We start from the raw sequence: 23,128 nt of genomic DNA on the forward strand, positions 1-23,128 counted from the left end.
AAATGTGGTCAGGATCAGGAAATACTGGAGAATCCCAAGGTTTTTGTCTTCCACAAGATGACTGTAAACCCTCAGATTGGCACATCCACAGCTCAGTGGGTTATTTCTCATCTTTTTCTCCCTGGGATAACAGCTATTTTTCCTTGTGATGTTTTCAGGGAGCAAACTCCTTGATTAGAATTGGGGGGAAATTAGGAATTCCAGCAGAGTGCTGCCATGCAGGTGATACATGGCAGATGTGACTGTAACTGATAACCAGAACACACATTTTTGTGTTGAAATTGGAAAATTTGGGGTTTGTTGAAGGATTTTTTTGTTTGTTTGATTGCTTGTTTTAAAAGGAAATGTTAAAATAATGTTACATTTTGAGTGATAATACCTCTGGCACTGGCAAAGAAGTAAAATTGACTGTAGTGAATGACTCACTGTGGAGTTCAGATCCAGAGGGATTCCATCCTTGTCCCAGCAGCATTGAACCACTTTGGTAAAGACAAGCTCTTAGAGCACAAGGTGCCTCCTTCAAATTGAAAGTGGCACAGATCAGGCATCAGCTGCAAAGGAGATCAATGAAAAAAATGGGAATTGATACTGAAAACTGATAATTTGTGAAAATAAACCATTCTTGGAGCTCCTCTCTACTGACTCAGCCAATTCAGGTAATTGAAGTAGAACATCTGTGTTTTAAGCTTTGATTTCTGTAACAGCAGGAAGGAAGGAAGGAACTGAGCTTTCCATTTTCCCAGTGCTGGAATCCCTTTATCTTTCAATGACTGGAGACAGAAATTTACTGGGAGCAGAGCCCGACCCCCCCGGCTGCTCCCTCCTGTCAGGGACTTGTGCAGAGCCACAAGGTCCCCCCTGAGCCTCCTTTGCTCCAGGCTGAGCCCCTTTCCCAGCTCCATTCCCTTCCCTGGACACGCTCCAGCCCCTCCAGGTCCTTCTTGTCATGAGGATCCCGAAACCGCCCCCAGGACTGGAGGTGCCTCAGCAGTGCCAGCAGGGGAGATTTCTTCTCATCTTACTTTTCCTCTCTCAGACCAAAGACCCCAGCGTGGGTCTCCCCGAGCAGTTGAGTTGTCCCAGGGCTGACGTGATTTTTCGCCGGGATGGTGGGAGGTTTCCTGTTTGCTCTCAGGTCTTTGGGCCTCCGCAGCAATTAATCGTGTTCCCACTTATTTGTAAGGGGATGCATTTTATCTCCTCATCAGGATATGTACAGCTCTCCAGAGAGTGTTTGTACCAGATTAGATCTGGTTAAGGCTCATTGCGGTGCTGTTGGCTTGGTTGGATCAGCTCAGAGATGTGGGGCCATTTTTAATTGTACGTGGAGGGCCGATTTACCCCTCTCCTTGTATTTGGCTGTGGATATTTATTGCTGTGTTGTGTCACAGTGGGAACAAAGCAAATTCCATATGCTTCAGGAAAATAAATGAAATGGAGTCGCAGAATCAGAGGATGGTTTGGGTTGGAAGGGACCTTCAGGATCATTTAGTTCCACCCCCTGCCGTGGGCAGAGACACCTTCCACAAGAGCAGCTTGCTCCAAGCTCTGTGCAACCTGGCCTGGAGCACTTCCAGGGAATAAAGCTCCTAATCCAAAGAAAAGGGGAATTTGTAAAATGCCATTTGCTTCCAGCTCTGGTTGAGCTCAGGAAGCAAAGGCTGGGAGAGCTGTGCAGGGAGCCAGGTGCCATCCCTGCAGGACATGTGTAGGAGCTGTTGCTCTTTCCAGGTCAGCAGATTGAGGACTGGCCTGGGAAAATGCCAGGGACATCCACAGAGCAGGAATTTCAAACTCCCTTGGTGAAAAGCAGTTTAGTGAGGGGGAGAGTGACTTTTTTTGTGGTGGGTAGTGCCAGGACAAGGGGAATGGCTTCCCACTGCCAGAGGGCAGGGTTAGGTGGGATATTGGGAAGGAATTGCTCCCTGTGAGGGTGGGGAGGCCCTGGCACAGGGTGCCCAGAGCAGCTGGGGCTGCCCCTGGATCCCTGGCAGTGTCCAAGGCCAGGCTGGATGGAGCTTGGAGCAACCTGGGACAGTGGAAGGGGATGAGCTTTGAGATGTTTCTAGTCCAGCCTCTGCCTAAACCTCACTGAATTTTTTGGTTATGAAGTGTCCATAACATTTTTCACCATATGAAGAACCAGTGTTCACCCCAGGACCACAGAGAAATGTGTTAATAGATGTTTGCATTCATTTATTTTATATCCATTTAATTATCTCCTTACAGAATTTGAGTGATTTCCATTCAGCCCTGTTCTCAGCAGCCTGGGAGCCCCTTTTTAAACTCTACAAATTCAGTCTGTAGGGATCTTTAATGTTTCATGTGCCTAAGCTTGGGAAGAATCCATCTGCCAGTTGGGCTGGAGCTGTGGATTCTTCTCCATGAGTAGCTTCCCCTCTGTTTCCTTCACCTTGGAATTCCCTTGGGAGAGGTGTTCTCTGTGCCAGTCCCTCATTTCCTGTTTGCTTCACCCCAGCAGCCTCATTGGATTTCAGTCCATGCAGATTATTTAGCCTATAAATGAACTCCTGGAATAGCTGTACAAACCTCCTGCCCAGCCTCCCACTTAGAAAAGAAACACACTCCGTGTTGTGGTGGGAAATGTCATTTATGAGCTAATTCCCCACCTAGTGCAGAAAAAGGATCCAGATTTTGGGTGAGTTGTGTTGGACAGGATTTATCTTTTTGGTTGGGGTGGTTTTGCCACAGCCATGGGTTTTCCACTCCAAACCCCAGCAAGGCAGTGAAAGTTGAATTTTTTGGTTTATTCCCTCATACACCCCTACTTTAAGACAGTGGGCTGTGATTTAAAACTGAACTGCATGGAATAAGACTCACTTTGGGTTTTGAGAAGTTTAGGGCATTCCAAGACTTAATTATAAATCAAATTAATTTATAGTCATGTCTGCCTATCTCTGTATCATGATTCCAGTGGCCCAAAATGTAACTTTTCCTGAAGAGAATTATTTCATTTTAATAACTTTTCCAATTAAAAAGCCTGGAATTTCAACAATAAGTGTTTCTTAATGGGGACAGAAATAAAGATAATGGCTTTCCAGAATGTTTTGCCAGAATCTTTCCACATTGATTTCTTCCTGGCTAAAAGAATTTGCCAAATGAGAGTGTTCAACCACTTGGGGACATGGTCAGTGGTGGCCTTGGTAGTGCTGAGGGAATGATCTTAGAGGGATTTTCCACCCTAAGTGATTGCAGGATTCTGTGATTCTATGATTCTATGATTTTGTTCCTGCCACTAAAAAAATATTGCACTGGAATAAAACATTTCTCACAAAAGATGGTTTGGGTATCCTCATAATCCTGTTTTAATCTGATTTTAGTATCTGACCAAGCTCCTAAGTACAACTCTTGTGTAGAATAAATAATTCTGAATTCTTCAGGAGAAAAAAATCTGGACAAGGCCCAGGGTTTCTTCTGCACCTTAAAAAGCCATGGCAGGTAAAGCAGCTCTGTTTTCAGGAAAATCCATTTAAAACTGGTTTTAACAATCCTAAACCAGAATACTGAAGGGGCCGCATTTGCTGCATTTCTGTGCTGTTTTTAGCCCAGCACCTTTATAAATGGCTTTGAAGGACTTGGATCCAAGGTGTTTGTGGGATGTGAAGGAACTCTGGGTTTCTTTCCAGCCCTTTTCCTCCTGGGAACAGGGAGCAGCTCTGTAATGTTCCTGCTGGGTTTCATTTCCATGCCTTGCAGAGCAGTTGTGCATCTTCATCTTGAGTAAACTGTGGGTCTAAAACCACTGCTTAATTAAGAGTGGAACAGTAAATAAACAAAACTATTCCATCTCCCATGTGGAGCAATGTCAGGTATGTGAGGAATAGATAACAGTGTTTATATTTTCTAAAACTTGGGTGGTTTTTCCTTTCATCTTCCTAGAACCTCCCAGCAGGAAGAACAGCTCAGAGAAGCAGGAACCCCCCAGAAGAGTTTGTATATGTGGTGGGTGGCTGATGGTTTTTTAATCGGTGTAAAAATACCCCAGTCCTCAGCTATTAACCAGTAATTGGTGACTGTAAACAGCAATTTCACTGTTACACAGGAAAGTGTTTGTCCTGCAGTGAGACTTCCTAACAATGAAATTTGGGCAGCACCCAGATTTCAGAGGCAGTGCTGGATTCCAGCATTCCTGGGCTTTGGAAGCTCAGCTGCCTTCCTGGAGATGCTCAGTGTTGCTGGGAATGCCAGGGGTCACTTGATTGAAGATATTTTCAGGTCTGTCAGTGGAGGTCACTCATCTGGGGCACAGCACGAGTGTCCCTGGGGAGCATCCGTTGGGAGAGAGGGAAAACCAGTGGTTAAAGCCTTGTTTAGTTTTAAATGGGATGATCTTTGCAAGGGAACAAGGCTTTCAGAAAAGCTTGTGACGCAACATGGTGCTGGTGAAATCAACAGTATTGCCCTCTTTCCTTCTTACTTAACATTTTATTTTGGGATAATGAAAGCATCAAACCCTAGCTAATTTAGGTGTAGTGGTGTTTGAATGAGGTGTTTGTATCTTCATAGAATCACAGAGTCATTGAGGTTGGAAAAGCACTCTGAGATCATTGAGTCCACCCCAGCACTGCAAAGGCCACCACTAAACTATGTTTAAATGTGTAGCTGTTCCTGTGTGAGAAGCAGAATAAAGTTACATTCCTGAGTGGTATTTTATTTGTATTTTTCCTATAGGTGGGAAGCTGTTAACTCTGGTCTACCAGCATAATTATTTAGGTAAAAATATATTTTCAGCTTGTAAATGACTTTCAAGTGCAGGCCTGACCTAGTGCTCTTGGTGCTTTTATGGCTTGTCTGCAATGGAATGAAACTCAAACCATTTGTAGTTTGGAACAAACATTTGTTGACTGTTAAGGCTCCTGGGTGTAAATAGGGAGGGGGAACTCCATGGGATTTGCTGGGTACGTTGAATTAAAACCTCTTGTCAAGTACACTCAAGAATTCTGGAGCAGCTTGTTTATTTTAGCTCACAATTTGTACAAACAAACTACGGCAGAGTGAGGACTAAAAGCAACTGCAGATGTTTGTAGCAGCCTGGACCAATGTTTATTGCTGTAGCATAACTCAGCCTAATTGGAAATTGCATAACGAGGTAAACAGCAAAACAACGGGGCCGGGCAATTCCATGGTGGAGGCACAGGGAAAGTCCTTGTAAATTGGTGTCAGGATGTAAAGACAAATAAAGGGAAAGCTGCTTCACTCCACAAGTAAATATATACATTAATATGTATATATTTATGTATTCAAGGCCAGGTTGGACGGGGCTTGGAGCGACCTGGGATAGTGGGAGGTGTCCCTGCCCCTGGCAGGGGTTGGGACTGGATGATTTTAATGTCCTTCCAACCCAAACCATTCTGGGATTCTGTGACTAAGTTGCCTTTGACAAGGTTGTTCTCCCTGTCCTGCATGTTCCTGTGCAGCTCTGTGGCTGAAGTGGCTTTGTTCAAAATCTTGAATGCTTAGGAGCAGGAGAGAGGGGATGCACATGAACGTATTTAGTGTTTCCTCCTTTTCTCAGCTCTCTGAACACTATTTACAGTACCTGTTAATCATTCACTTGGAGACCCCTTGCATGAAGAAGTGGAAACTTCCCTTGGCTCAGTGGCTTTGGCTTTTCCCATGGGAAATACCTCTGAAAGTTGTCCCATCCTCCTTTCTCCATCCCTGATGAAGGGGGAGACCATGTGCGTGCAGCTGTAGCCACATGAAGATACATCTGACATCATAAATTCTCCTTTTACAGCTTACCTACTCTTTAAAGTCGCATTTCTTCTATGCAGAATTTAAAATAATGCCTCTCAAAAGTGGTTTGATTTAGACAGGTTTAAAGTCACCTTCACAAATAAAGTGAAAATGGAGACGTGTTTGGGGGTTCAGCTTCATAAAGTTAACAGTCATTTCTTTTCTGGTTTATTTTCTTAGTAGAAAGAGATGATTCTCTGATTCTGTAAGTGCAGCAGCCTGTCAGAAGTGAGCAAAATACCTGTATCACTTCAGCTCAACACGAAGTTTTGTGTAGAGTAAGGATGTGTGTAAGAGAGAAAAACCTACATGGCATTGTAATTCACTGTACACGTATTCTCCGTAGCCTACTGTGCTTCAGCCACTACTGGAAAGGGAAGTTCCCTCTAATTTATGCCTGAACCCATCTGTTTTTGCTGGTTTTGCTTGGATTCCCAGTGCTGCTGGGAGCTTGGTGTGTCAGGGATGCTGCAGTGAGGTGCTTTGGATCCCTGTGGGAAGGGCTGGAGGGGAGAGAAAGGAGATGAAGCTTTGCTACTTGCTAAAAATGACGAATGCTACGAAAGGGAATGCAGGAGAAATTCCAGGCTGGTTCAGTGGGTTTCTGTTGTTGCCTCCATCAGTGACTCACTGAAGGATTTTTGGGAAATCACTTGATTTTTGTTTCTCTGATGAGCAAAGGCAGCAGGAGGGTGTTGACAGGGCTGGACTGGACAAAAATATCCTCAGTTTTATCCCTGGGTTTGCCCTCCGCTTCTTGATGCAAATCTGCTTTTTTTGGAGTCCTGAGTTTCTTCACGCTTCTCTTCCCATCCCTCCTGTTTAGACTGTGAGCTAATTTGGATCAGGGTGGTGCTTTGCCATGAATTTGTTAAATCTTTGGCTCCATTGGCCAGCGAGTGTGCCAGGATGCTGAAGTGAACCCAGCTGTCAGAAAACCTCCATTTTCATGCTGTTCTGAAGACAAAAACCCTGAAACTGTTTGTTGGAGTGCGATACGTATTTAATTTTGAGATGATTAGCATACTCTGCTTCCATAACAAATGAGTTTCCTGTGATCTCTGGCACGTGCTGGTGGAAAAGAGCCTCGTGTGGGAGTTGGTGGGTTGGTGTGTGTGTGTATCCTACGAGATTTATTTGTGTTTCACATCCAGTTCAGTCACCACCTGGAAGGGTCTGCTCTGTGGATGTTCCTAATTTTTAAAATCCTGGGAAGCGCTGGGTTGTTGGACTTCAAAGCTACATTGAACTACTTAAGGGTGTGAATTGGGAGCGAGCATAAACTCAGAGGTGTTATTTTAAAAACACCAACTGGTGAGATTGGCTGGGCCTCCAGAAAACCATTCCCTGTGTCTTGGCTCACACCACGCTCCTGCAGGCAAGGAAATGAGGAATCGCAGCCACCTGGGTCGTTCCTGGACGGGAAGATCCCGCAGGGTGAGGTGGAATCCTGAGGAATTCTGAGCCGTGTGTGTTTGTGTCCCCAGATCATCAAGCTGAAGGCAGAAGCGCGGCTGGAGCTGCTGAAGCAGATCGGGGTGTCCGTGGACACGTGGCTGAAGAGCGCCATGAACCAGGTGATGGAGGAGCTGGAGAACGAGCGCTGGGCCAGCCTTCCCTCGGTCACCAACAACGGCTCCGCGCACCTGGTACGGATCCGGGGGGAACCTCCCCCAGGGCCGGGGGGTCTCTCCAGGGGCTGCTCCTGGAATACAGCCCTTCCAGAGGAGGCCCCGCAGCTGCTCCAGGGCTGGAGCCCCTCTGCTCTGGAGCCAGGCTGGGAGAGCTGGGGGTGCTCACCTGGAGAGGAGAAGGCTCCAGGGAGAGCTCAGAGCCCCTTGCAGGGCCTAAAGGGGCTCTAGGAGAGCTGGAGAGGGACTGGGGACAAGGCATGGAGGGACAGGACACAGGGAATGGCTTCCAACTGCCAGAGGGGAGGGTTGGATGGGAGATTGGGAAGGAATTGTTCCCTGTGAGGGTGGGCAGGCCCTGGCACAGGGTGCCCAGAGCAGCTGGGGCTGCCCCTGGATCCCTGGCAGTGTCCAAGGCCAGGCTGGACATTGGGGCTTGGAGCAGCCAGGGACAGTGGAAGGTGTCCCTGCCCATGGCAGGGGGTTGGAATGGGATGATTTTGAAGTTCCCTCCTAACCCAAAGCATTCCATAAAAAAAAAACTGAAAATGGTTGGTTGGTTGTTAACCAACAGAGAAAATCTTGTGGTTTTACATGGCTGAATTTAACAGGAACTAAAAAAAAAACAAAGCTCAAAAAAAAGGATTTTTGGGTTTCTTTGCTGGGTTTACTTTAAATTGATTTTTCTGACCTTGGGTAAGTGCCATAGTATTTATTTGCCATTTCCTGAGAAGAAAAATGTCTGTGTGTTTCTCTAAAGTTTCATTAATAGTTGAGGTTGTTATCTTGAGATCCCTGAATTAGAGACTTTCTTCTTCCAGATAAGGTCTTTATTCTTCCTTAGAAAACAAAGTTCTACATCATTCCTTAAAGAATCATTTATGTGGAGATTGTGGGGAAAGTCATCAGGAGACCAAAGCCTGTTTTCCAAATTGATTCCGATATTTTGAGGTGAAAAACCTTAATTCATTAAAACAGTCAGTGTGTGGCTTGGAAAACAGACTTTCCTTTCCTGTGACCAGGGTTAGATGTTTTCCCTCAAAGATCTTTCATAGATTATTTGAGGTACAGTAGACAGGGCTGGGGAATGGTTGGACTCAGTGATCTTGGAGGCCTTTTCCAGCCAAAGTGATGCTGTGATTCCAAGCTAACTCTTTGGAAAATTTCATCCAATATCATCAAAACTGATCTAAAAAGCAGCTTTGATCAGTGGAAGGTTGGTTATGATGTTTTTGATTGAGTTGTACATAAGACTAATTGCATTTGTAGTGTCTGTACACTTGTTTAGCTTGGAAGAAAGCATATTTTTAGGTAATTCAAGGACGAATAAAAAGCAAACTCTAATTTTCCTCCCCTCTTCCCCAGGAAGGATGAAATATTTCAGAATCAGTAGTGATGACTGAATCAAAGAAACGCTGTTCAGAAAAGAGGAACTGCTAAAAGAGCTTTTAGGGTTTTTTGCTCATTCCCATATTTCTTTGTGCTCTTCATATGTTTTTTCCTTCTTTTTTTTAATAGGTTTTCTTGGTAGTGGTAGCAAACCCTTAGAAGGAGAGGGTTTTTTTGGAGGTACAGATGTTTCCCTCTGTGGTAACTTCAGTTTGGAGAAGAGAGCACTGACTGGAATCTCAGCAGATGCTTCCCCAATTCCCTCTTTGCTTCCTTCAGGCTGTTGGGAAGTTTCTCCTCGGATGTCACACCCAGCTCGTGGTGGTGATTTGCACTGAAGGTTGTTGCAGGCTTTATTGTCATCATTAATATAATTAGGAATTAGAGTTGGAGTGTGCAGATCTGAGTGTCAGCCCTCCCAAATCCCAAAGGAAATCCTGTTCTGGTTTCACTTCAGATGCTCTCTGGTCACAGTAGGTGAGGATTTGTTGCGTAGCTGTGGTAAACAGTGATTTTATTCCATTTCTTCTTGTACTCCACCTCTTTTAACTCCCCTGTGTGCCTGTTGGGCTGCTCCCAAGCCCTCATTCCCAGTCTCCCCAGACAAGGCACAGTTGGCCCTGGAGCTGAGCCCCCCGTGCTGGTCCCAGGCGATGCCACAGCCTGGGAGGTTCAGCTCTGAGTCTCATTTTCCCCTTTTACACTTACGTAGGCTCCTGTATTTAAAAAAGGCTCTGTTGACCTTGGCAGGCCAGACAGGGACAGCCCAGAGATGGAATTCTTAGAGCTGGGACCAAAATTACACCAGAATTCAGAGGAATTACTGCAGTTTGTAACAAGCAGCACTTTCACTCCAGCCTGGAGGAGTGGTCAGTGTTTAACAGAGCTGGGAAGGGGCTGGAGCCCCAGGAGCGGCTGAGGGAGCTGGGAAAGGGGCTCAGCCTGGAGCAAAGGAGGCTCAGGGGGGACCTTGTGGCTCTGCACAAGTCCCTGACAGGAGGGGGCAGCTGGGGGGGTTGGGCTCTGCTCCCAGGGAACGGGGACAGGACCCTTCTGTGTATATGTGCAACAACCCAAGACAGATTTTTATACAGAAATACATTTCTGTCGTTTTTTTCATGTGTGTAATCCACTTTCTCATCACCAGCCCTGCATTTCTTCCTGTGTTTGCTGCCTGTCCCACCCCTTTAGTGTCATCCTGTCCCGTACATTTATTCCTTGCTGCTGCCATCTTCCATCCCAGGCTCTGCAGAAGGATGAGCTTTCTCAAGCCAACCTCTCAGTTTCCTGTTTTCCCTCTTGGTGCCTGCTTCCCAGATGATTCCAGCCAAGGAGTTAGAGCAGCCCACGTGCTGAAAATGAAGGCGTGTTTTTCCTGCTCGTGGTAGAAAGCCAGGAGCAGATGCTGCCCAGACTTTCTAGACATGATTTGCTGATTTCCATGATGTCCCAGCTGGATGTCAGCACTGGCTGCTGGGACCATGCACAGCAAAAGGCAGACACAGGAGGGGAAACCTCCAATTTGCCACAATTTGCAGTTGGTTGCTGATGTCCCAAAGCATTACCCAGCTGTAGGACAGTTTTTGGTTATCCCAGCATCCAGGAATACACCAAAGGAGAGATGGAGGCAAACTGCTCTGGAATGAGAGTTAGTGAGGAAGAAAAAATCACCAGGATTGCAAGGATTTGGTTTGGAAATAGTAACATAGAAACTAATTGAGTCACAAAATGATGAAGCTTTGTACTCTTGTAGTCCAGGCCTAGAAGAGCAAAGCTGTCAGAGACCTGCTTTAGGGAAATTTCACAGGAAATTTGTAGGCTCAGCTTAACTTTTTTTATTTATCAGCCTCTCACTTTTCACGGGGAGCACCAAATTCACTCCCAAATTAACAGGAATAAACACAGGGAAGATGGAACTACATAGCAGTGTTGCCTTTGATTCAAAGGACTGTTTTCTCAGAGTAATTCATCATTTTCATGTGAGATAACATATTTATTCAAAACATAACCCAGGCACAAGGCCAAAGCACAGCTCATGGTAGTCTTACCCAAACTTGTATTTTTCCAGGATATTGACTACAGGTTTTATTTAAACTTTTATAGCAAGTTTTTACAAATCTTTCTTTCTCTAAGAATTTTTGTAATAAACTGCAGTAAATATGTTGTGGAGAATACACCAGCTAGAAGGTTGATATGGGGGTTTATTTTTTTTAAACTTTAAATATTTCCACTGCAGATTTATTTTATAACTCCTGGTCACTGGTACATTAATCTTTTAGTAGCATAAATTCTCTTTTTACCATTAAACTGTTTTCTGTGCCTCTGCAATGGCATCTCCAAAGTACTTTAGTCACAGCTTATATGGAAAACAGATTTTATAACTGTCCAGCAGTTGCGTTGGAGCTTCCAAAATCTTCAGCAGTTCTTTTTAAAGTCCACATGCTTGTGCTTGAACAAAGAAGTCCAGCTGAGTTACTTTCAATAACAATAAGTCATAAAAAACACAGACTGAAAAATATTAACCAGCTCATTTTTACTGTTATTTCTTCACTGATTTTTAGCAGCTGCTGTAATGCCAATTGCAATTTGTTTTACCAGGTCAATGCTGATGCAGAAAAGGAAGAGGGTGAAGAGTTTGAAGACAGCCTGGATGTTTTTGATGACAGCAGTTCTAGTCCTTCTGGTACTCTGAGAAATTACCCTCTCACCTGCAAAGTTGTTTATTCCTATAAGGTTAGTGATTTTTTTTTTTTTTAAATTAGAAGAATGAGTTCTATTAAAAGTAATAAATGTGCCTGTGGGAGCTTGAGGTTTGCTTTGCTGGTGGGGTGGCATTCAGGGAGCTTCCATCTGCCCTTCGGAGGGAGAGTGGCTCTTGTGAATGGCAGAACCTTTATTGGGATGTTGTAGTTTATTAAAGCTTTCAGGTTTTTAAAGAACATCCATTTTAATAAAAGTCTAGATGGGAATGTTCTTCCCACTGCCCATGCCTTGCCCTTAAAGCCACTTTCCTTTCCATCCTTCCTGTCCCACACTCCAGGCTTCTCAGCCAGATGAACTGACCATAGAGGAACACGAGGTGTTGGAGGTCATTGAAGATGGAGATATGGAAGACTGGGTAAAGGTAGGATTTTCTGAGCTTGTTTCCCTCAATGCTTTCAGGATAGAAGCTGGGATGGGAGGAAATTGTGGGGTTCTTTGCAGAGCCGAGTTCACAAGCAGGGAATGGCTCCTGTTGTTCGTTCACAGGCACGGAACAAGGCGGGACAGGTGGGATATGTGCCGGAGAAGTACCTGCAGTTCCCGACCTCCAGCAGCCTCCTGAGCATGCTGCAGTCCCTGGCTGCGCTGGACACCCGATCCCACACCTCCAACAACTCCACAGAGGCTGACCTGGTCCCGGGCAGCCTCAACGGAGACTCCAGTGGTAAATTCCAGTTAGAAATGCTTAAGTATTGAGCTGGCTCTTGAAAACAGTCTGGACATCAAGGCTGGGAGACTATCCCAGATTTCATGGAATCACAGAATCATTAAGGTTGAAGAAGACCTCCAAGGTCATGAAATCCAACCTTTGACCAAATCCCGCCATATTGCAAAGTCTGCTCATTTTTTAACACTTCCACCATGGTGGAACTCCACCATTTCCCAGCCTGTTCCAGTGTTTACCTACTATTCCAGGGAAGACATATTCTCTAACATCCAACCTTAACCCCCCCTGGTGCAATTTGAGGCCATTTCCTCTTGTCTTATCTTTGGTTTCCTGGGAGAAAAGGCCCCACCTGGCCCCAACCTCCTTTCAGGGAGTTGCAGAGAGAGACTGACCTGTATCTGAGCACAACCATTCTCAGTAATTAGCTCAGTAATTACCTCTCTCATGCCAAATCTGCATAATTCACCTCCTTAGCTCGTACAGCTGAGATTAAAATTAAGGCAGACCAAAATAATCTGGCTCAGCAATAACAGAATCTTGACAAGAACTTCAAAACACCAGCTCCAGCTATAAAACTTTGTGTATCCTTGACATTTTTTTCTTGGCTCATTGGGTTTTTCCTTTTCCATTTTGCAGTCTGTTTTGTGAAAGCACTTTATGATTACGAGGGGCAGACGGATGACGAGCTGTCCTTCCCGGAGGGAGCCATCATCCGCATCCTGAACAAGGAAAACCAGGATGACGATGGCTTTTGGGAAGGAGAGTTCAACGGCCGCATCGGGGTCTTCCCCTCGGTGTTGGTCGAAGAGCTCACGGCCTCGGAGAATGGAGAGACTCAGAAGATTGGGGATACCCAGGTATGGAAAGAGGTGTTGGCTTGGTTTATTATTTGGGCAGTTTGCAAAGATCTGTCACTTCTTCAGGGGAAAAAAAATCAGAACCAGTTTAAGAAAAAAAAACCAGCCAAGTCGTCAGTGCTTGCATTTGAGTTTCTTACCCAGCCTAGTAATTATCAACGGATGTATTTTTGCAAATAGAACAGATTTGTGAATGAAGGCAGGTATTTGGGTAAAAATGAATCAAAGGAGAAGACTCACAGTTTACTTCCTGTCACTAATTTATGAGAGACTGAGATGTCAGACACAACCTGGCAAAAAGAGAATTACAGGCTCTTTCAGCCCTAATGTAATGTTTTCATACTTAAATCTGTTCTGGATCCTCTCATTTTTGAGGGGCAGGATACTGCCACGTTTTGGATTACAGTAATTTTTGCACAAGTGTCCTAATTTCTACAGCGTAGTTCTATGATACTTCTATCGTATTAGGAAATCAGACACATTCCCATGTGGAGATTGGGGCTAGAAACTGCACTTCCATGTTTTCTACAAAGGAATTTTTCAGTATTTTTATTCCTTGATTTAAGAAGACTGTGAAAATGAACATTAAAGTGCATTTGGGTGGGGATAAAGCTCCTGGTCCCAACACTTTTGTGTCAACCCAGCTCGGCCAAACGAGCTGTTTGTTTCAAATAACCTGCAAAGAGCCTCTCTGAGTTACCTGGGAGAGGCTGAAAATTTCTACTCAGTGGCAGCCTATGATTTAAAAAAATTGCATCCCTGTTGGATGCCTTGACTTTGCTTCCCAAACTTTCCTGCCAGCTGTGGAGAGAACTTGCTGGAGTAGGGATGGGTTGGAAAACTGGGGGGGGTGTGTGGGTGTGTGTGTGTCAAACGTGCTGAGGAGGATTTGCTGCAGCCTCTCCCTGGTTTTGGCACAGGTATCCCCAACTCCAAAGGCCAACAACTCCCTGCCACCACTGCCTCTGTACGACCAGCCTCCCACCAGTCCCTATCCTAGCCCGGATAAAAGAGGATCCCAGTTTTTCCCCAGATCTCCATCGACGAATGGTGAGAAACTTGTAAACATTTTGGGTAAAGGCTTAATTTAGAAGCCTTTCAGAGGGGCCAAAAAAGAGAAAAAGAGCATTTTTGCAACATAAATTCAGCAATACTGAGGGCCTTCTTTGTGATGGGGTGTTGCTTATTCCCTCAGAAAACAGCTTTGGTTCTGAGTCCACCGGATTCTCCCAACCTCCACGAATTCCTCCGGAAAGTTCCTATGGCAAACTGCGGCCTGTAAGTGACCAGCAAATCCTCTGGTTTTTGTTGATGTTCAAGGGGTAACAGCCCTTAAACAGAGCTGAAAAAGAGGTGGGGAGTAAATGCCAGAAGAGGTCAGTCCTATGGTTTATACAGTTCCTGCTTTCCATCAGTGTCCTGCACATTTGGGATTATATTTATTTCCAGCCCCTTTGGTTTGAGGGGTTTGGATTCACGATTCTTAATGATGAGGATTTTGTGTTGTCTTTGCTGCCTAGAAAAAGGAGTTTTGCTAGAAAAGGAAAGGAAGAATTTAATCACTTAGAACTTGACAAAATCCATCTCCTACAGTTAACTTTGAAATCAAGTTTTGGGGGGTTCCAAAGCCCTAAACCAAGTCATACTAAAATATAACATTTGTCTTTTCCTGGCCTTCTTAGTGAATGAGCTTGCAGAAAAAGAGCTATTTGGAATGTTCAAAAATTCATTCTGAATATTCCAGTAGTATTGGGCAGTTTGGTGCAGGATTGCTCCACAGTTCATGTTTTCCGTAGCAAGTCTGGTGTATTCTGAAATGGTATCCTAAAAACCCTTCTAAAGGCACTAAAGGTGATCTCTGTCAGGAGCAAGAATAACTTGACTGATGTGGCAGAGAGTGAAAACAATATCAGATTTTGGGTGTGTATTGTTGAGGTTGGTGATTGATGAAATACCAGTGAGTCAGATGCAGCCAAACGTTCTGGTAGTTCCCACTGCACAGAAGTTACAGGCAAAAGCATCATCAGATTCAGCATGCAATGAGTCTTTCCCAGCTTTGCATCCTGGCTTATCCCTGGACACAGGCAGAATAGATGTGGGATTGCTCCCTGGAGAGAATCTGTGACAGGCCATAAGGAAAATCCCTGATGGCTCAGTTGAGGAGCCCTGGAGCTGAATCCCGCTGGATACGCAACCTGCTTGTTTGCACCATCTGCAGGGGTGAGCCTGGAGGTCTGTGCAGGAAATGTGAGGGGTTTCTGGTGGAAATTGGCCATTTTGTGGTAGTCACAGGCTGGTTCTGGCTGTTGCAGGTGCGAGCAGCTCCACCCCCCCCGACACAGCACCACCGCCGGCCCGCGGAGAAGATCGAGGACGTGGAAATCACTCTGGTGTAACGAGGGGACTGGCTAATTAGTAGTGCTACAATCAAGGCCAAACACAGCTTTTGGTCGATCTCGTTTTTAGGCACCTTTGCATGATGAAGACTTGGACTAGAGCGAGTGGTAGGGAGGATTTTATGTGGCAGTGACCCGGCGGATTCCTTCCCACAGTTATGAATATTTTGTGCCTTTTGTTTTTTGTCTGTTTGTTTGGATTTCTCTACATAATTCTTCCTCTCTTAGCACAAACCAAGACAGGCCAAGATTGGCTTTTTTTCTTGGCAGAAGATGCTCCATTTTTATGTGGAGACAAAGAAAGAGCCTTGTTCATGCAGCTTAGTCTTAGCATCCTTTGCTCCTGTGCATTAGTACAGTATATTACTGTTGCCATAGGAATGTGTTAAAGATTGTGGATCCTTCCAGTAGCATCACCTGCCTGATCAGGTATTCATCAGATGAATGAAAAAGGGAATGGAAAAAGAAGTCTAAAGGAGAGGCTGGCTCCTCTTGAATCTCCCTGCAGAAAGGAAGAAATGGGAAATGATCTCCCAGAGAAGCAGAAGTGTTCATTCCATGGGTGCTCCCCTCGTCAGTGGTTCACAGATGAACATTCTGCCTTGGATTTTTGTGTTTACTCGGTGCATTTACTCATAGAGGATCTAACATGGAGGTGCTGAACCAGCAGCAACATCTTCTTCCAAAGCAGAAACCAACAGGTAGACAAGCAAAAAAGCAAGTGAGATTTTGTCTAGATCTGGAAATTGAGCTGCTTTTTCTTTTTTTTTTTTTTTCTTAGCAGATTTTGGGGATTTTGGTTTTTTTTTTGTTGGGTTTGTTTTATTTTTTTAAAGCATTTGGGTCACTCTTATCCCAGTTATTGCCGTGTACTTTATTATCCAACATTAGCAGTGTATCTTTGTCATCAAACCACCTGAGTTCTAGAGTTAGCAGTTCCATTTAGAGTATTTACATGCATTTAGTTGTTGCATTGGATGGTCCTGTAGCCTTTTCCCACCCCAGTCCCAGTAACCAGCCAAAGCCAGGGAGCCAGGAGCAGCTCCGGGTTCTGCCTTCACACCACCTTCGTGCCCGAGATGTGTCCAATTCCTCTCAGGAAAGAAACTGGGAGGAAAGAGTTTCACATTTCCCTCAGAGAGCTCTGTAAAGGGAGCTTGGATTTTGGCTTTTTGACAGAAAAGGGCAAAGAATATTCTGAGGTTGAACATGGAGCAGAATGGTTGGAGGAGAGGGAAAAACTGGATGAAAACAGGTTTTTCTTCGGGTACTGACTAAAATATTGTCAGCATTCTCCATCAGATGAAAACTTCGGATCAAAGGCATCCCGAGGTCAGATTTGGAGCTGTTTGTGGGTTCTCTTGTGTCTTCATGGTTTTTTTTCAAAGCCAGTAAGTTTTCTACCTTTAGTTTACTAACAAGGGCTATTTTTTGAGGCTGCATTTACAACAAAAACCCAACAACTCATCTAACAAGATTTTATCATAAACTTTGCACATACTTGTAAATCCCAACCCAGGCTGGGTCTCTGAGACATCCAGTGCTTGCCAGTCTCCTTTCCCAGTGGGATCCTTAACCAAGAGTGGGGCTGTCTGAGGACAACGATTCATGGATCAGTTATGGAATCAGTGACTGTCCAATGAAGTCTTTTCCATTTTATTCCTTCTTTTGCACCTCTTGTCCTGTTGATCTGTTTGAGGTCTTTTTATGTGTTTATCAAACTTATTCTTAAGTTTAAAAAGAAAAGTTTAAAAAAAAAAAAAAAGATTTAACTGTTTGCAAATCTTTTGAGATCTTCACAACGCAGAAGAAAACCAAGTTTTTGCCATAAATGTTCATGTTCAATTCCTTCGGCCAGTTTTTCTGTGTCCTTCACACTCGGACTTTCAAAAATCCAGAAAATTTTTATTTAAAAGTCTCTTTAGTTGTATTTTAAAATATTTTCTGTAAGAGCTGCTAATTTTATTTAAAAAACAAAAGTGGAAAAAAAAGCAAAAAAAAAAAGGCAAAAAAAGGAAGAAAAGTTGTAAAAAGATGCCTCCTTTTTACTTATGATTTCTTCATACAGGGCATGTATCGGCCGTCGCATCGTGTACAGCTCAGTACACCCTGAAAGCATCAGTGCAAATGCTTTCTTTATATTGGCTGTAAAAAGTTTGTATTTATTATGTATAAAAAGTTGAATAATAAAAAAGTGGAACTAAATCCCTGGTGCCATGGGAGATTTGGGGGGTGGGGGGGTTGAGGGAAAACCCAGGGATAAAAATCAGCGTTTTCTTGAGAGGGGTTTTGTGCTTTTACATGGAAATTTGAATCTTGTGCTTCGGGAAAAGCACATCCTTAAAATCAGCTTTAAACATCTTTCAGAGGGGGCATTTATACAAGGGACAAAACGCTGCCAAAAATGAAGAGCCAGCAACAAAGCTCCAGTTATCAAAATAATTGCTTAATAGCCCTGATGCAATTAGGATAATTGCCTAAAGAAAGCAAGGGGAGTGATTGATAACAACCCTTCAGAGTGATTGTCCTTTAATGGGCTCGATTTGCCTAATTGTGCCAGGAGTATTCCCACTGCATCCCAAGCCTCTCCAGCTCTGGGATCCCTCTGTGAGCTGCGTTTCCATGTTGGATTTTCTTCCTGCACTGAGAAGCCGCCCACCAGGGACCATCTCCTTTCTGGGCTAATCCCACTTTCCTACAGGTGGAAGGTGCCAAATGATCCATCATTTCCATGTGCTCCCTGGTTTTGAAGACTCTTTTTCCCTCATGGAACACAGGACTTTACCGTGGGGTTGGGGTGGATCTTCAGGCTTTCGCTCCTCCCACAGAGCTGTTGCACAGGCCTTCACTTTTTTCCCCTGAGCTCCTGCAGCCTCTTCCTTTGAGAAATTCCTTCTTGCCTGCTTTTTATATGGATTCACGGTGCTCCTCTAAGAATTATTGTCCTGCCTTGCTGCTCTGACAGCTTTGTCCTTTTCATTTCTTGCTTGTTACTTGGAGTCCTTTTCACAACCACTACGACTTAAAAACTATTTTAATCCTCAAATCCACCAGCGGAGCCACTTTTCCTTTCTTCCATTTTTAACAGACCCCCTTCATGCCTTTAGTTTTCCTCCTTCCCAAAACAGAGCCAGCAGCAGCTGTGCTGTGATCCCATCGTTCTTGCCACTGACTGATGTTCCGTGAAAACCTCTTCTCCCTGAAGTGCCTTCCTGCCAGTGAGAGATGAGCACGGTGTGAGCAGCACACAGCGACCACTTAGAGGTAAAAAGAGGTGCTAAGGAACCACAAAGGCTCCAGGGCTCTATTTCCTGCCTGGGATGGTTAAGAGAAGGAGTCTGGGGAACTTACCCAGTGCAGAGGGTGAAATGTGGGTCCCTGGAAGTTGGCAGCAGGATCTGTTCGAGCCGAGGTTTCCTCTGATTGCTTTGGTTCCCAGATTTTGGCTTTAAACTGAAAGAATGTAGGTATGGATTGGGTATTCGGAAGGAATTGTTCCCTGGGAGGGTGGGCAGGCCCTGGCACAGGGTGCCCAGAGCAGCTGTGGCTGCCCCTGGATCCCTGGCAGTGTCCAAGGCCAGGCTGGACATTGATGCTTGGAGCAGCCTGGGACAGTGGAAGGTGTCCCTGCCCATGGCAGGGGGTGGGAGAGGTGATCTAAGATCTCTTCTGTTCCAAACCAGTCTGGGATTCAGTGATTTTCAAAAAGAATAATAGGACTCAGATGGGTAGGAGGGTAGAAGAGATGGGGTGAACGATGTGATGTTCACTAAAATTGTGCCAGGGTTTCTTTTTGTTTGTTTTATGGAAATATTAAAAGGAACCAAAGCAAGTGGGCGAGTTCTCTTTCCCATACAGCACAAATGTCTCTCACTGCTGATAGTAATTAAAAAAGAAAACAAAAACTACACCATCTTCTCTAAATAAAGCATCTTCTGCTTCTTGGAAGCCTGGCTGCTCTGCAGCTTGCACCGTTTCCCTGCTTGCTTTTCCAGCAAGGTCCCTATAATTAATACCTTGTAAATCCCAGCACAGCAGGGGCAGGATTAGCAGGGAATCTACCTCAGTCAGCCTTCAGAGCCTCCCAGGAAGGAGGGGATGCCTCTGTAAAGGGAAGAGTTCTGTCTCTCCAGATTTTTTCCATTTGCAGATCTGTTGCCCTGCATGAAAATCATGGGATGGATGGGAGTAAATGTGCTGTCCCCCTACACCTGGACAGGTGTCTCCAAGAGGGGGGAGCTCAGGGATATTGAGACCTCAGTGCACGGCACAGGGGGAGGCTGCAGAAAGTGAGGGATGAAAGGGAAGAAAACTTAACTCAAGTCAGGGATGCAGCAAAGAGACAATAAAAAATGCAGCCAGGAAAACGCTGACGTGCTTGCCATGCCAAGTGGTTTCCTACTCCAGGCATTCCCCAGGGGGATTGAGGATTACGGATCTGGCAGCAGGATCAGTGCAGCAAGTGCGCCTCTGCATTGCAGGTCATTTCAGCCAGAAAAGGAGAGAGAGCACTGCAGTGATACCAGAATGGAGAGGTGGGAAATCCCTCTGCTTGCTGGAGCAGCACAGGGAGGAGGGGGAGAGTGGGTCTGACAGGTACCTGTGCATCTCCTCAGATCCTGGCACTGCTGGGGAGAGCCTGGCTCCATCCTCTTGGCATCCTCCCTTCCAGCATTGCTGCACATCAAAGAGTTCTCCCCAGCCTTTTTCTCTCCGGGCTGAAAATGTAGAGAATCCTAGAACAGAACCAGAGGACACAAGGAAACGGCCTCAAGTTGTGCCAAGGGAGGCTTAGGGTGGATATCAGGGAAAAAACCTTTGCTGAAAGGGTGGTCAGGCATTGGCATGGCTGCCCAGAGCACTGGTGAGTCCCAGTACCTGGAGGGATTTAAAGCCCTTTGGATGTGGCACTTGGGCGCACAGATCAGTGGTGGCCCTGGTAATGCTGGGGGAGTTACTGGACTCCATGATCTGAAAGGATCTTCCTGAATGATTCTCTGACAGGGAGAACTGCTGTGCTAAACAGTGTTGGGCTGGGTGCTGTGCAGTGGCCACGGAGACTCAGGAATGGGGTTCCAGGATCGAGGCTTCAGACTGTACCTCCTTAAGGATCCATGGAAAAAACCAGCATTCTGCCATGGCCTTGTGTCTGCTCCCAGAAATTCTTTGGAATAAAACATGTGCTGTAGCCAGTGGCAGGTATGTGTGTTGGAAATGGCGTGTGGAGGCTTTCAAATCCCCAGAGTCTGGCCCACATCCCCAGGGAGTGAGGCCTGAGGTGGTGTCTGCCACATCCATCTGCAGCCCAATCCCATTCCTCCTGCTCTTCCCACTTGAAGTTTTCTCCCTGCAATCCATTTTCCAGTCTGTCTCGAGTGTGTTAAGCAGCGGTTCTTCTGCCACTTTGTTCAAAATTCCTTTTGCTGTCTGCTGGATTTCACAGCTGGTATCCAAAGTGAGCAGGAGCCAGGCTTGGAGGGACATCCAGCTCTGGGGATCAGGAATTGCCTCTCACAGAACCTGTCACTGCCCCTTGCCAGCCTGGAGCATGGCCAGGGATTAAATGGGCTTCACAGAAGGCTTTGGATTCTCTTAGATCATTTCACCCAAAGATGTGAATATTCCTGGAGCATTCTGGATCAGGCAGGGCTGGCTGTGAGGATCAGGAAACAGGGATTAACTTGCCTTTGGAGTGCTTTGTCTTCATTATGGAAGGAGAAGCTGTTCAGCCACGAGTGTGCAAGTTGAGCTCCACAAGGATCCCAGGATATTCTGAGTTGGAAGGGACCCCCGAGGCTCATGGAGTGCAGCTCTTGGGGATCTAACCCCAGGCCTTGGCATTATTAACACCGTGCTCCAGTTCTTCGGCAGCTAAACACATCCCGCCAAAACTCACGGGGCTGCGAGGTGAACGTGGAATGGGCCCCACGGAGAAGGAGCTGGGAGCTCATTTCTTGCCCCCACTCCAGCATCACCCCTGGACAAATCCTCCCAACCCCTGCGTCCTGTTTGCCAATCACTGCCAGCATCACCTGAAGGTTTCCCCATACAAAGAGCAATCTCTGCCATGCTGAAGTGCCCCTTCTATTTCAAAATTGCTTTTATTGCACTCCCAGATTCTCACCTTCTTTTGATGGAGTGGTTTTGGGGTTGGATTTTTCTTTTTGAATGCAGATTGAAGAGTGAGCGCTGTGAGCTGTGCTTCAGCTCTGCTGTAATTAGTTTTGTCTACTGTAATTGCTTCTCCTTTTGCCATTGTTTAGTGAAAGATGAATGAATTTCCAGGTCTGGTTGCATTGGGAATGCTGACAGCAGCTTTTTTAAATCCCACAGCACAGCTATTTGTCTTTTTTATTCAGCTGGATCCTGCGGAGTGGGACAAATTCAGCTTCTCCTCTGTGTCCCGGGCAAATTACTGCACTAATTAATTTCTCTAAGACTGGGGCCTCTTTGCTTAGCAGAGGGAAGGGATGGAGGGAGGGCACTGTCTGGAAAACAGCAGCAACCCTGGATTAACTCCTGGAGTAAACCTGCATGAAGAGACATGAGAAGCTGATGGTTTAAAAATAAGGTTTACAGGATTTTAAAAAAAAGGATATTCTGGTATTAATCCCACATCTTCCTCCATAAGAACATCTTGGTTTCTGAGGAGGGAGCTCTGATCCATCACACTGTTCATGCTCCCAGGGTCTCCTGCTGCAGGTTCTGCTGGGGGGTTTAAAAGAGAATTGGCAATTTTCTTGGTAATTTGATGGCAGAAATCATTGGTGCTCCTTAAAAAGGAGGAAGGGGTGCTTTGTGTGGCATCAAGAGAAGGGACAGAGAGGGAACTGTGGCTGAAGGACTTGTGTGTTTCTGAGAACATCAGTGATAGGGGGAGGTGACAAAGCCAGTGACAGGATGCCAGTGACAGGATGCTCCTTTGGGCAGAGCTTTGCAGGAAAGGCTTTGGAAGCAGTGAGTGCTTGGACTTCCCAGGAATTTCTGTGAAAGGATCTGAGCACTCCTGGGGTGCTTGGGACATTGGAGCTGAGGCTGAGCCAGGAAAGAAAGTGGCAGGAGGGAAAACCAAAATGTAATGTTTTTCTAAAAAGGGTGTGCTTGGTTTTTTTTTCTTTTTTTGCCAGAGAAACAGGTGGGGGGGTTATTTTTTTCTGTTTTTTCTTTTTTCCAAACAGAAATTTAATTCCAAATATTAATCCAAATATTAAATTCCATAACTGTGGGTAATAATAAACACAGCACTCCTGATTCCTGGACTGCCACAAAGTATTGTTGAGGTCAGTGCAAATTATTCCCCAAGGACACTGTTGGAGTGGGATTGCTCAGGGATAATGAGGGATCCCGTGCTAATTCAGCTGGCAGAGCTGCTCTGCCTATCAGTGGGGAACTGCTGCTGCTGCTTTCAAAATTACCTGACCGAGCTAATCTGAGGGAGAGGAGACAATTTATTGATTTGGAGTCCTAGCCAGGCATAGATGGAGATAATTCTGGGATGTTAGTGGTATTACTCCTGCAGAAAAGCAGGCTGGGTAAAGATTTTCAGGTTTTTATTAGCCCCTGCCAAACAATTGGGCTGCATTGCAGCTTGAATGTTTAATTTGAGATGTGTATGGCTGAGATACCAAAAATCAGAGCTCTCTGGGTGGTGGTCACTGGATATTT

The 23,128-nt window shown here is 45.4% G+C and overlaps 1 protein-coding gene across 1 annotated transcript in view; it reads left to right on the forward strand.

The window, feature by feature from the left end:
• FCHSD2 (FCH and double SH3 domains 2) overlaps positions 1 to 15,667 on the forward strand; it is a 120,236-nt gene extending 104,569 nt beyond the window's left edge. The window contains exons 13-20 of the mRNA XM_082277343.1: positions 7,248 to 7,409; positions 11,379 to 11,513; positions 11,821 to 11,904; positions 12,030 to 12,207; positions 12,847 to 13,067; positions 13,988 to 14,117; positions 14,263 to 14,345; positions 15,380 to 15,667. Of these exons, the coding sequence (XP_082133469.1) occupies positions 7,248 to 7,409; positions 11,379 to 11,513; positions 11,821 to 11,904; positions 12,030 to 12,207; positions 12,847 to 13,067; positions 13,988 to 14,117; positions 14,263 to 14,345; positions 15,380 to 15,463 (1,077 nt within the window). The 3' untranslated portion in view covers positions 15,464 to 15,667. The remainder of the gene's footprint in view (positions 1 to 7,247; positions 7,410 to 11,378; positions 11,514 to 11,820; positions 11,905 to 12,029; positions 12,208 to 12,846; positions 13,068 to 13,987; positions 14,118 to 14,262; positions 14,346 to 15,379) is intronic.
• The last annotated feature ends 7,461 nt before the right edge of the window (positions 15,668 to 23,128 follow it).

This window comes from Coloeus monedula (assembly GCF_965178545.1).
Source record: "Coloeus monedula genome assembly, chromosome: 3".
In the NCBI taxonomy this organism is placed as follows: domain Eukaryota; kingdom Metazoa; phylum Chordata; class Aves; order Passeriformes; family Corvidae; genus Coloeus; species Coloeus monedula.